The sequence below is a fragment of the Oncorhynchus mykiss genome, chromosome 15 (genome assembly GCF_057628025.1).
Source record: "Oncorhynchus mykiss isolate SJ-2025 chromosome 15, ASM5762802v1, whole genome shotgun sequence".
Lineage (NCBI taxonomy): Eukaryota > Metazoa > Chordata > Actinopteri > Salmoniformes > Salmonidae > Oncorhynchus > Oncorhynchus mykiss.
This window is the reverse complement of record NC_143036.1, coordinates 77874867-77888002: the sequence shown is the minus strand read 5'-3', so window position 1 is coordinate 77888002 and position 13136 is coordinate 77874867. Positions and strand designations below refer to the sequence as shown.

Here is a 13136-nt window from a genome sequence, read left to right as displayed (position 1 = left end):
AGAGAGAAAAGGAGAGAGAGAGAGAGAGAGAGAGAAAGAGAGAGAACAGGAGAGAGATCGTTGAAGGAGAGGAAAGGAGAGAGAAAAGGAGAGAGAGAGAGAGAGAGAGAGAAAGAGAGAGAACAGGAGAGAGATCGTTGAAGGAGAGGAAAGGAGAGAGAAAAGGAGAGAGAGAGAGAGAGAGAGAGAGAAAGAGAGAGAACAGGAGAGAGATCGTTGAAGGAGAGGAAAGGAGAGAGAAAAGGAGAGAGAGAGAGAAGAGGAGAGAGAGAGAACAGGAGAGAGATCGTTGAAGGAGAGGAAAGGAGAGAGAAAAGGAGAGAGAGAGAGAAGAGGAGAGAGAGAGAACAGGAGAGAGATCGTTGAAGGAGAGGAAAGGAGAGAGAAAAGGAGAGAGAGAGAGAGAGAGAGAGAGAAAGAAAGAGAGAGAACAGGAGAGAGATCGTTGAAGGAGAGGAAAGGAGAGAGAAAAGGAGAGAGAGAGAGAAGAGGAGAGAGAAGAGGAGAGAGAGAGAGAGAGAACAGGAGAGATATTGTTGAAGGAGAGGAAAGGAGAGAGAAAAGGAGAGAGAGGGAGAGAGAGAGAGAGAAAAGGAGAGAGAGAGAGAGAACAGGAGAGAGATTGTTGAAGGAGGGGAAAGGAGAGAGAGAAGGAGAGAGAGAGAGAGAGAGAGAGAGAAAAGGAGAGAGAGAGAGAGAGAGAGAGAACAGGAGAGAGATCGTTGAAGGAGGGGAAAGGAGAGAGAAAAGGAGAGAGAGAGAGAGAGAGAGAGAGAGAGAGAGAGAGAGAGAGAGAGAGAACAGGAGAGAGATCGTTGAAGGAGAGAAAAGGAGAGAGAGAGAGAAGTGGAGAGAGAGAGAGAGAAGAGGAGAGAGAGAGAACAGGAGAGAGATCGTTGAAGGAGAGGAAAGGAGAGAGAAAAGGAGAGAGAGAGAGAGAGAGAAAGAGAGAGAGAGAGAAAAGGAGAGAGAGAGAGAGAGAGAGAGAACAGGAGAGAGATCGTTGAAGGAGAGGAAAGGAGAGAGAAAAGGAGAGAGAGAGAGAGAGAGAGAGAGAGAACAGGAGAGAGATTGTGCAAAGAGAGGAAAGGAGAGAGATCGTTGAAGGAGAGGAAAGGAGAGAGAAAAGGAGAGAGAGAGAGAACAGGAGAGAGATCGTTGAAGGAGGGGAAAGTAGAGAGAAAAGGAGAGAGAGAGAGAACAGGAGAGAGATCGTTGAAGGAGGGGAAAGTAGAGAGAAAAGGAGAGAGAGAGAGAACAGGAGAGAGATCGTTGAAGGAGGGGAAAGTAGAGAGAAAAGGAGAGAGAGAGAGAACAGGAGAGAGATCGTTGAAGGAGGGGAAAGGAGAGAGAAAAGGAGAGAGAGAGAACAGGAGAGAGATCGTTGAAGGAGGGGAAAGTAGAGAGAAAAGGAGAGAGAGAGAGAACAGGAGAGAGAGAGATTTGATTTGATTCTTATAGTCTTCATTTGGACAAATCATCCAAAAGTCCTTAAACATTAAAATCATTAAAATACAATTCATAATAGGAACACATATAACACACTATTACAGACGTACATAATATACTAACATAATAACCCAATAAATACTCAATCTAAAAAATATTGATTCTTCATCTGCTTTAGTCCCACAACATTTCTATGTATTATATTTAAATCGTTTTAAAATAATGTTTAAATGTATATATTGAAAAGTTTCTGGTTTGCTTAGTTAATTTATTCCATTTCTTTATTGCTCTAAATAGAAATGTCCTTTTGCCCATTTCTCTTTTCTGTCTGGATAACGCATAGATGGAGGACAATCTATTCCTAGTATTTACTGAATGTCTGTCTCTTAACCAATCTATTCCTAGTATTTACTGAATGTCTGTCTCTTAACCAATCTATTCCTAGTATTTACTGAATGTCTGTCTCTTAACCAATCTATTCCTAGTATTTACTGAATGTCTGTCTCTTAACCAATCTATTCCTAGTATTTACTGAATGTCTGTCTCTTAACCAATCTATTCCTAGTATTTACTGAATGTCTGTCTCTTAACCAATCTATTCCTAGTATTTACTGAATGTCTGTCTCTTAACCAATCTATTCCTAGTATTTACTGAATGTCTGTCTCTTAACCAATCTATTCCTAGTATTTACTGAATGTATGTCTCTTATTAACTGAATACCGTTGTGAATAGAACTTGGCCGTTTTAAAGGATGTATATTATGAAATAAAATAGGCATGTTTTTTTTCAATTATCTTGTCGATTGATGACCAACCAAGAACACTGCGCATGACTGCAACAGAAGAACCATATCTCCACCTTAAAACAATCCTTGCTGCTTTGTTCTCTGCATTCTGCAGCCTCCTAACTTCACTTGATGATGCATTTCCCCAGACCACAGAGAGAGAGAGAGAGAGAGAGAGAGAGAGAGAGAGAGAGAGAGAGAACAGTAGAGATATAGATAGAGAACAGTAGAGAGAGAGAGAGAACAGTAGAGATATAGAGAGAGAACAGTAGAGAGAGAGAGAGAGAAGAGTAGAGAGAGAGAGAGAGAGAACAGTAGAGAGAGAGAGAGAGAGAGAGAGAGAGAGAGAATAGTAGAGAGAGAGAGAGAACAGTAGAGAGAGAGAGAGAGAGAGAACAGTAGAGAGAGAGAGAGAGAACAGTAGAGATATAGAGAGAGAACAGTAGAGAGAGAGAGAGAACAGTAGAAAAAGAGAGAGAGAGAAGAGTAGAGAGAGAGAGAGAGAACAGTAGAGAGAGAGAGAGAGAGAACAGTAGAGAGAGATAGAGAACAGTAGAGAGAGAGAACAGTAGAGAGAGATAGAGAACAGTAGAGAGAGAGAACAGTAGAGAGAGAGAGAGAACAGTAGAGAGAGAGAACAGTAGAGAGAGATAGAGAACAATAGAGAGAGATAGAGAAAGAGTCAGTCAACACAACACGTAAGGCATAGGGCAGCTCCATCACTCTACAGACAGACAGAAGAGACTAAACACAATGCTACCACCACGCTCAACTGTTATTTAAGTACCAACTGACACGCAACTTAACAGAAATAAATCACCAACTGTTTATCCAGATTTGAAATTGTAGTGATGTATGACATCATACAAATATGTAAGTCTTGGAGTTCCTAGAGGAAGGGATGTAAATGTTGACTAGCTAAGGAGGCTGTAACTATGGCCTGGGTAAATCATGTTTTATTGGTTGGTCCTTCAACTGTAACTATGGCCTGGGTAAATCATGTTTTATTGGTTGGTCCTTCAAGTGGCCTGGGTAAATCATGTTTTAATGGTTGGTCCTTCAACTGTAACTATGGCCTGGGTAAATCATGTTTTATTGGTTGGTCCTTCAAGTGGCCTGGGTAAATCATGTTTTAATGGTTGGTCCTTCAACTGTAACTATGGCCTGGGTAAATCATGTTTTAATGGTTGATCCTTCAAGTGGCCTGGGTAAATCATGTTTTATTGGTTAGTCCTTCAACTGTAACTATGGCCTGGGTAAATCATGTTTTAATGGTTGATCCTTCAAGTGGCCTGGGTAAATCATGTTTTATTGGTTGATCCTTCAACTGTAACTATGGCCTGGGTAAATCATGTTTTATTGGTTGATCCTTCAACTGTAACTATGGCCTGGGTAAATCATGTTTTATTGGTTGGTCCTTCAACTGTAACTATGGCCTGGGTAAATCATGTTTTATTGGTTGGTCCTTCAACTGTAACTATGGCCTGGGTAAATCATGTTTTATTGGTTGGTCCTTCAACTGTAACTATGGCCTGGGTAAATCATGTTTTATTGGTTGGTCCTTCAACTGTAACTATGGCCTGGGTAAATCATGTTTTATTGGTTGGTCCTTCAACTGTAACTATGGCCTGGGTAAATCATGTTTTATTGGTTGGTCCTTCAACTGTAACTATGGCCTGGGTAAATCATGTTTTATTGGTTGGTCCTTCAACTGTAACTATGGCCTGGGTAAATCATGTTTTATTGGTTGGTCCTTCAACTGTAACTATGGCCTGTGTAAATCATGTTTTATTGGTTGATCCTTCAAGTGTAACTATGGCCTGGGTAAATCATGTTTTATTGGTTGATCCTTCAAGTGGCCTGGGTAAATCATGTTTTATTGGTTGATCCTTCAAGTGGCCTGGGTAAATCATGTTTTATTGGTTGATCCTTCAAGTGGCCTGGGTAAATCATGTTTTATTGGTTGATCCTTCAAGTGGCCTGGGTAAATCATGTTTTAATGGTTGGTCCTTCAACTGTAACTATGGCCTGGGTAAATCATGTTTTATTGGTTGATCCTTCAACTGTAACTATGGTCTGGGTAAATCATGTTTTATTGGTTGATCCTTCAAGTGGCCTGGGTAAATCATGTTTTATTGGTTGATCCTTCAACTGTAACTATGGCCTGGGTAAATCATGTTTTATTGGCTGATCCTTCAACTGTAACTATGGCCTGGGTAAATCATGTTTTATTGGTTGATCCTTCAACTGTAACTATGGCCTGGGTAAATCATGTTTTATTGGCTGATCCTTCAACTGTAACTATGGCCTGGGTAAATCTTGTTTTAATGGTTGGTCCTTCAACTGTAACTATGGCCTGGGTAAATCATGTTTTATTGGTTGGTTCTTCAAGTGGCCTGGGTAAATCATGTTTTATTGGTTGGTCCTTGGTAAAAAATAAGACCCACTCTGATGGGCTTTAGAGGGTCCATGTTGCACCCTACTTCATGGTGAAGGAGTGTGTATTGGTGTGTTGCTCCCTTCCCTACCATGATGTACTAGTAGGGAGTGAGTTGACAGTAGCTAGTGCACGTCCATCATGTAACCTGTTTGTCTGTACTGACATGAACTGGTAAAAGGTTGTCTATTAAAAATAAGGACAGGATGGGGAAAGAAGATATCCTCTTCCTCTTCCTCTTCCTCCCTCCTCTTCCTCCTCCTCCTCCTCCTCCTCCACCTCTTCCTCCTCTTCCTCCACATCCTCCTCCTCTTCCTCCTCCTCCTCCTCATCCCCCACCTCCTCTTCCTCCTCCTCTTCCTCCTCCTCCTCATCATCATTTTCACCACCATCTCCACCACCACCTAGTGATGTCTCATTACCAGAATTTTGACTTCGATAGTGATACCAGGTTTAGTATTACCATACTTGATACCATCACAATACCACAGCGTCTTAGCCAAAGTTACAGAATGGCACTTGATCCAGGCAGATAAACCCAGCTACTGCTCTGTTCAATCGTTGGGCATCTTTTGAGTTAAATATCATCGGAGCCCTGTTCGTTGCTGAGGCAATAGATGATCTATGTGAGAGAGAGACGTGAGAGAACGAGACATGAGAGAGAGACGTGAGCGAGAGAGACGTGAGAGAGAAACATGAGCGAGAGAGACGTGAGTGAGAGAGACGTCAGAGAGAGAGACGTGAGAGAGAAACATGAGCGAGAGAGACGTGAGTGAGAGAGACGTCAGAGAGACAGAGAGACGTGAGAGACGTGAGCGAGAGAGACGTGAGCGAGAGAGACGTGAGTGAGAGAGACGTCAGAGAGAGAGAGAGACGTGAGAGACGTGAGCGAGACGTAAGAGAGAGGCGTGTGAGAGAGAGGCATGAGAGAGAGACATGAGAGAGAGACGTGAGAGACACATGAGAGACATAGGCGTGAGAGACGTGAGAGAGAGACATGAGAGAGAGAGACGTGAGAGACAGAGGTGTGAGAGAGAGACATGAGAGAGAAACGTGAGAGAGAGACACATGAGAGACAGAGGTGTGAGAGAGACGTGAGAGAGAGACATGAGAGAGACGTGAGAGACAGAGGCGTGCGAGAGAGACGTGAGAGAGAGACATGAGAGAGAGACATGAGAGAGATCAGAGAGAGAGAGAGGCGTGAGAGAGACGTGAGAGAGAGACATGAGAGAGAGACGTGAGAGAGCGAGAGGCGTGAGAGAAAGAGAGGCGTGAGAGAGAGAGACCGCAAATGAATAAAGTTTTGGTGGCAATGCAATCAGCATACACTGAGTGGACATAACATTAAGAACACCTTCCTAATATTGAGTTGAACCCCCTATTGTCCTCAGAACAGCCTCAATTCATCAGGTCGTGGACTCTACACTGAGTGGACATAACATTAAGAACACCTTCCTAATATTGAGTTGAACCCCCTATTGTCCTCAGAACAGCCTCAATTCATCAGGTCATGGACTCTCCAAGGTGTTGAAAGCGTTCCACTGGGATGCTGGCCCATGTTGACTCCAATGCTTCCCACAGTTGTGTCAAGTTGGCTGGATGTCCTTTGGGTGGTGGGCCATTCTTGATACACACGGTAAACTGTTGAGCGTGAAAAACCCCAGCAGCATTGCAGTTCTTGACACAACCCTTGTGCTCCTGGCACCTACTACCATACCCCGTTCAAAGGCACTTAAATATTTTGTCTTTCCCCTTCACCCTCTGAATGGTACACACACACAATCCATGTCTCATTTGTCTCCACCACCACCAGCATCACCAAAAGCACCACCATCACCACCAGCATCACCACCACCACCCCCAGCATTACTACAGGTACCTCAGTTTGGGGAGGCTCTCAGCAGGCAGTAGCTCCTGCAGGTCCTCGTTGCCAGCTAGTTTGAGGTGTGTGAGTCCATGGAGCCCAGATACAGGCAGGTAGGACAACCGGTTGGAAGTAAGATCACTGGGGGAGAGAGAATGGAGGGGGAGGAAGTGGGAGGGAGAGAGAGAGAGAGGGAGTGAGAGAGAGGGAGGGAGGGGAGAGAGAGAGAGGAGGAGAGAGAGAGAGGTGGGGGGAGAGGGGGAGAGAGAGGGGGGTGATGGGGAGAGGGAGAGAGAGGGGGAGAGAGAGAGAGAGAGAGGGGGGGAGAGAGAGAGAGGGGGAGAGAGAGAGAGAGAGAGAAAGAGAGAGAGAAAGAGGGAGGGAGGGAGGGGGAGAGAGAGAGAGAGGAGGAGAGAGAGAGAGAGAGGGAGGGGGGAGAGAGAGAGAGAAGGGGGGAGAGGGAGCGAGAGGGAGAGAGAGAGAGAGAGGTGGGGGGAGAGGGGGAGAGAGAGCGGGGGAGAGAGAGGAGGAGAGAGAGAGAGAGAGAGAGAGAGAGAGAGGGGGGGGGAGAGAGAGAGAGAGAGAGAGGGGGAGGGAGGGAGGGGAGAGAGAGAGGGATGGAGAGAGGGAGGGAGAGAGAGCGAGAGAGAGAGAGTATGAGAAACACATCATCTACCACCCGATAACTAAGCAATAGCAATCTAGCAATCATTAATCGAGCAAAACATAATTTTTTATGCAATATAACTTGATTTAATGGACACATCATCCATTTCCCGACTGACTTGAACTCTGCCTGGTTCATATGAATGAATAAAACAGTGGAGGACTCACAGTTTGATGAGGGCAGGCAGACTGGAGAAGGAGAGCGGGTTCAGAGAGGACAGCTTGTTCCAAGCCAGGTCACTGTTCCGAAGGAAGCAGAAAAAAACAGAGAAATTTCCTTCAGTTCAGATGTTTCCTTCAGCTCCACTAATCCTGCTGCACCTCAGACGGTTGGATTTACAAGCTGAGAGATCTCCTTCAGTACCATGCTCTGCTGCACCAAGAAGTCATTCCATTCCTTCCTCCTCCTTCCCTAGCAGATTATACCAGACATGTGCCGTATCAATCCCATATTGCCGAAGCAGGCACTTTTAAGGTTAAGATGATTCACACACGTATCGTCGTCGTGTTGGCGTGTGAGAGGAGAATAGAAGAAGGTATTGATAGCGTTTAACCAGATGAGATGAGTTGAGTGAAAACACAAAAGACATAACTAACTCGAGCAGACAGGAAGACAATGAGGGGTCATAGTTCAAACTGTATGTCCAAGAGGGGCCTTAGTTCAAACTGTATGTCCAAGAGAGGTCATAGTTCAAACTATATGTCCAAGAGGGGCCTTAGTTCAAACTGTATGTCTAAGAGGGGGTCATAGTTCAAAGTAACTGTGTATCCAAGAGGGGATGGAATTTGGAGAATTGCTGTTCACAATTTCACAAACTTGTACTGTGCCATTGTATTGAATGAGAAAAAGGCAAAAGAGATGTATTATTTTGCATGTAAACGATGTGATTTACTCTTTGGAAAACAGTTTTGATCTACAGCCTGCTGAGCTTGGCCCCTGACCATATCTGTCTAGTGATTGTCTCTCTGCAGAAAATAGAAAACACTTGTCCGTGTTTGTCCCATAAATACCAAGATAATAACTTTTAAAATCAGGGAAATATGGATGTACACAAAAAGAGACCAGAGGGAGACCTGTATGAGACCTGTATGAGACCTGAGGGAGACCAGAGGGAGACCAGAGGGAGACCTGAGGGAGACCTGTATGAGACCTGTATGAGACCTGAGGGAGACCTGTATGAGACCTGAGGGAGACCTGTATGAGACCTGTATGAGACCTGAGGGAGACCTGTATGAGACCTGTATGAGACCTGTATGAGACCTGTATGAGACCTGTATGAGACCTGAGGGAGACCTGTATAAGAGACCTGAGGGAGACGTGAGGGAGACCTGTATGAGACCTGAGGGAGACCTGTATGAGACCTGTATGAGACCTGTATGAGACCTGAGGGAGACGTGAGGGAGACCTGAGGGAGACCTGTATGAGACCTGTATGAGACCTGAGGGAGACGTGAGGGAGACCTGAGGGAGACCTGTATGAGACCTGTATGAGACCTGTATGAGACCTGTATGAGACCTGAGGGAGACCTGTATGAGACCTGAGGGAGACCTGTATGAGACCTGAGGGAGACCTGAGGGAGACGTGAGGGAGACCTGAGGGAGACCTGTATGAGACCTGAGGGAGACCTGTATGAGACCTGAGGGAGACCTGTATGAGACCTGAGGGAGACCTGTATGAGACCTGAGGGAGACCTGAGGGAGACCTGTATGAGACCTGTATGAGACGTGAGGGAGACCTGAGGGAGACCTGTATGAGACCTGTATGAGACCTGAGGGAGACCTGTATGAGACCTGAGGGAGACCTGAGGGAGACCTGTATGATTCAGACAGCCAACTCCTAGTTGTTTATGGTCCACATGATGTTTGATTGAGGATAAGTAAGGTCCTATAGAGCAGGGTTTCCCAAACCGGGTCCTGGGGGGCGGGGGTTGTGTCTAGAGAACCAATCAGAGAGGCTTCCAGCCAGGCTTCCTGTGTCTAGAGAACCTATCAGAGAGGCTTCCTGTGTCTAGAGAACCTATCAGCGAGGCTTCCTGTTTGTGCTCATCACATCACAGGATATCGTGCTCTTACATCAGGAGATATTTTGTAACAGCGGGCCGTTGTTCCTGGTTATACAGTCGTCCTGGGTATTTGGGATCATTATCTAGAAAGGGACTGGAGGGGTTGGGGGTGAAGGAATGGTGACAGGAAAGGGGTCTCCAGAGTCCAGATCTCTCCTCTCCCTCCCTCTAGGCTGATTGGATGTGTAGAAGCCTTATTCAACACATGATTTGCTTAATTGGCTGTTCCTGACCCCTTTCGTCACTCAGAGGGAGCCAGGGGTTTAACCAGGCCCGTAAAGTCAGCTGGACCGCTGCCCTGCAGCCACGTCTTGAGCACACACACACACACACACACACACACACACACACACACACACACACACACACACGCCTAGCTCTGGAGCCATACGCAGCTAGTTCTGTAGCTGGACGTGGGGAGTGTTGCGAAGGGAAAAGTCCCCAGTGGGATATCAAAGTAGTGGATAAGTACAAACGTGGATCGACCCCGCGTTTTCCTCTGCCATCTCAAAATCCCCTGCCATTTCCTGAAAGACTCCACAGCGACTCAGCAGAGGAGGGATTTTTTTTTTAGAGGGACATGACTTGTGACTGTTTGATGATGCAGCTGGTCCTCTGTGCCTTAAGAGAAGGACGAGAGACCTGGGAATCCTGGCAACGACATAACGTGCACTTCTCATCTTTTCATGTCCACTACGCCTGGTAACCCAATCTGCTCCTCTAGGCTTTGCACGTTGAGACGGAACCGAGCGCCAGGGGCTCTCTCTCTCTCTCTCTCTCTCTCTCTCTCTCTCTCTCTCTCTCTCTCTCTCTCTCTCTCTCTCTCTCTCTCTCTCTCTCTCCACGTCGGGCGGCCAACTATGACAGCATGCCTGTTGTGGACTCACCCAGGGTCAACTCACAGTGGAGAGAAGCACCTTCGTGAGGCGATAGGAGGTGGAGGGAAGGGAAGGAGAAGGGGGGCTGACTCACGGCCATGTGTGTCACTGTGTGTGAGCGTCCGTGTGTGTGAGTGAGTGTCCATCCGTGCAGTCCGTCCGTCCGTCCGTCTGTTGTCTGTCCGTGCCAATATTTCCTCACATCCTGCTCTGGTCGTGTCCAAGGAGGCAGCAGCAGCCAATTAAAATCTCTCGTTGCCTCGCTGAGGTAATTTGGAAGTGTTTACAGAGGGCAAGCTCGGATCAGTGCGTGTGCACTGTGGGATAGTTGTCCAGGGGGATGGAGGGGGGGTGCGGGGGGGGGGGGGGGCTGAGCAATCAGCAAATAGCCTCTTCAACTGGTTCTACCCTGAAAGCCTTGTGTACGGCTGGCTGTATGTAATGGAACCAAGGCTTCTATCAAATGAGCCATGCTAACAGGCTAACAGAATAACATGCTAATAATGTCTATTTCCCCATTCAGCTAACAGGCTAACAGAATAACATGCTAATAATGTCTATTTCCCAAATGGCACCCTATTCCCTACATAGTGCACTACGTTTGACCAGAGGTCTATGGGTAATTAGTGCACTATAACATGGAATAGGGAGTCATTTGATACACAAATGATGATTCTGGTGAAAGCTGACAACTCCACTCGCAGGCTGGCAGCCAAACTAAACTAATTCAATCTCTCACTTGGTGGCTCTGAGAATGAGAGAGAGAATCAGTGAATGTTTTGGACAGAGAAAGGACACTTCTCTCTCATGATTCTACACTATTATGAAGGGCCAAACAGGCATCTCATTGGAAGTAGTGGCTGAGGGTAGTGGAGGGGGTTGGGGGTGTGTGTGGGGGGTCGAGGGGATGGTGTCCAGTTTTGAGTAGGAATGTCAAGGACAAGGCCACCCACGATATGACGGGGTGAAGGAAGGTGGCGACGGGATGGAAACAAGATGCAGGAAATGTAAACAGGAGGAGAGGAGTGTTTGTTTGTCTGACGGCTCAGATTTAAACACACACACACACACACACACACACACACACAAACACACACACACACACACACACACACACACACACACACACACACACACACACACACACACACAGGGCACTGCCAGACTCGTATTTGTCAGAGGCTTCTCTTTCACACAGGAAGTAAACAATACCTTCTGTTGAACAGAACGGCCGCTCACATGAAATATGGACAACACTTCTCATCCTGACATACCAAATGGCACCCTATGTAGTGTGTCCGAGTGGTCCAACCTAGTGCACTAGGGAATAGGGTGCTAGTGAAAACAGGCCATGGTCCTGACATGCCGGTCACACTACTAGCTACATTCTCTCATCGTATCAGTTTGTAAAACCAGCCTCCCTGGAATTCACCACATTCATCACTTTCTGAATTGAGAAAACAAACATTTTGAGGCATATTTGGAGTGAAAAGCCGATACAGAATATGAACATGGAGTAATCTGAATATGGGAATGTGAGGTCATAAGCACGCACACACACCCACCCACCCACCCACCCACCCACCCACCCACCCACCCACCCACCCACCCACCCACCCACCCACCCACACACACACACACACACACACACACACACACACACACACACACACACACACACACACACACACACACACACACACACACACACACACACACACACACACACACACACACACACACACACACACACACACACACACACACGCACACGCCCACCCAGACCAGTGTACTCACAGAGACCGTAGGGAAGTCAGTCCCTGGAATGTGTCAGCTTGCAGCTCTTCAATTTCATTGTGGTGCAGATCACTATAAAATACAACAACAACAACAACAAAACAGTTTTTATTGTAAAGCCACGGCTCATATCGTTTTATACGGCTTCTGCGGTTGCCAAGACACTCACATTTTCTGAATCTTCTCACATCCTCTGAAGCTGGGCAGAGACTGGATCATGTTGTAGGACAGATCTCTGTGTGAGGAGGGGACAGAAAGGAGATCCAATGTAACCTCCACTACCCTTATACTGGACGACTATGTCTTTTCAAATAGGTCACTTTTATTAATCTGATTTAAACACGGGGAAATGTGGAGCGAGGGCATGATGCTCTTTGGGAGGCGATGCCAGGTTATTGTGAAGCAGTGTTTGATAAACTAGGCCAGGTAGCCTAGTGGTTAGAGGCAGGTAGCCTAGTGGTTAGAGGCAGGGTAGCCTAGTGGTTAGAGGCAGGTGGCCTAGTGGTTAGAGGCAGGTAGCCTAGTGGTTAGAGACAGGTAGCCTAGTGGTTAGAGATAGGTAGCCTAGTGGTTAGAGGCAGGTAGCCTAGTGGTTAGAGGCAGGTAGCCTAGTGGTTAGAGGCAGGTAGCCTAGTGGTTAGAGGCAGGTAGCCTAGTGGTTAGAGGCAGGTGGCCTAGTGATTAGAGACAGGTAGCCTAGTGGTTAGAGACAGGTAGCCTAGTGGTTAGAGGCAGGTAGCCTAGTGGTTAGAGGCAGGTGGCCTAGTGGTTAGAGGCAGGTAGCCTAGTGGTTAGAGGCAGGTAGCCTAGTGGTTAGAGGCAGGTAGCCTAGTGGTTAGAGGCAGGTGGCCTAGTGGTTAGAGGCAGGTAGCCTAGTGGTTAGAGGCAGGTAGCCTAGTGGTTAGAGGCAGGTAGCCTACTGGTTAGAGGCAGGTAGCCTAGTGGTTAGAGGCAGGTGGCTTAGTGGTTAGAGGCAGGTAGCCTGACAAGGTAAAAATCTGTCCTTCTACCCCTGAACAAGGCAGTTAACCCACTGTTCCCCTGAACAAGGCAGTTAACCCACTGTTCCCCTGAACAAGGCAGTTAACCCACTGTTCCCCGGTAGGCCGTCATTGTAAAATAATAATTTGTTCTTAACTGTCTTGCCTGGTTAAAATACGAATTTTTATGATTGATTGATGACAAATAGGAACTCAC

At 46.6% G+C, this 13136-nt stretch overlaps 1 protein-coding gene across 1 annotated transcript in view; it reads right to left on the bottom strand.

Moving 5' to 3' along the window:
* The window catches only part of LOC118942829 (leucine-rich repeat-containing G protein-coupled receptor 5A), a 216014-nt gene that overhangs the window by 13497 nt on the left and 189381 nt on the right, over positions 1-13136 (bottom strand). The window contains exons 12-15 of the mRNA XM_090201280.1: positions 12109-12174; positions 11940-12011; positions 7370-7441; positions 6551-6676 (exon numbers count right to left, since the gene is read on the bottom strand). Coding sequence (XP_090057406.1) covers positions 6551-6676; positions 7370-7441; positions 11940-12011; positions 12109-12174 — 336 coding nt within the window. The remainder of the gene's footprint in view (positions 1-6550; positions 6677-7369; positions 7442-11939; positions 12012-12108; positions 12175-13136) is intronic.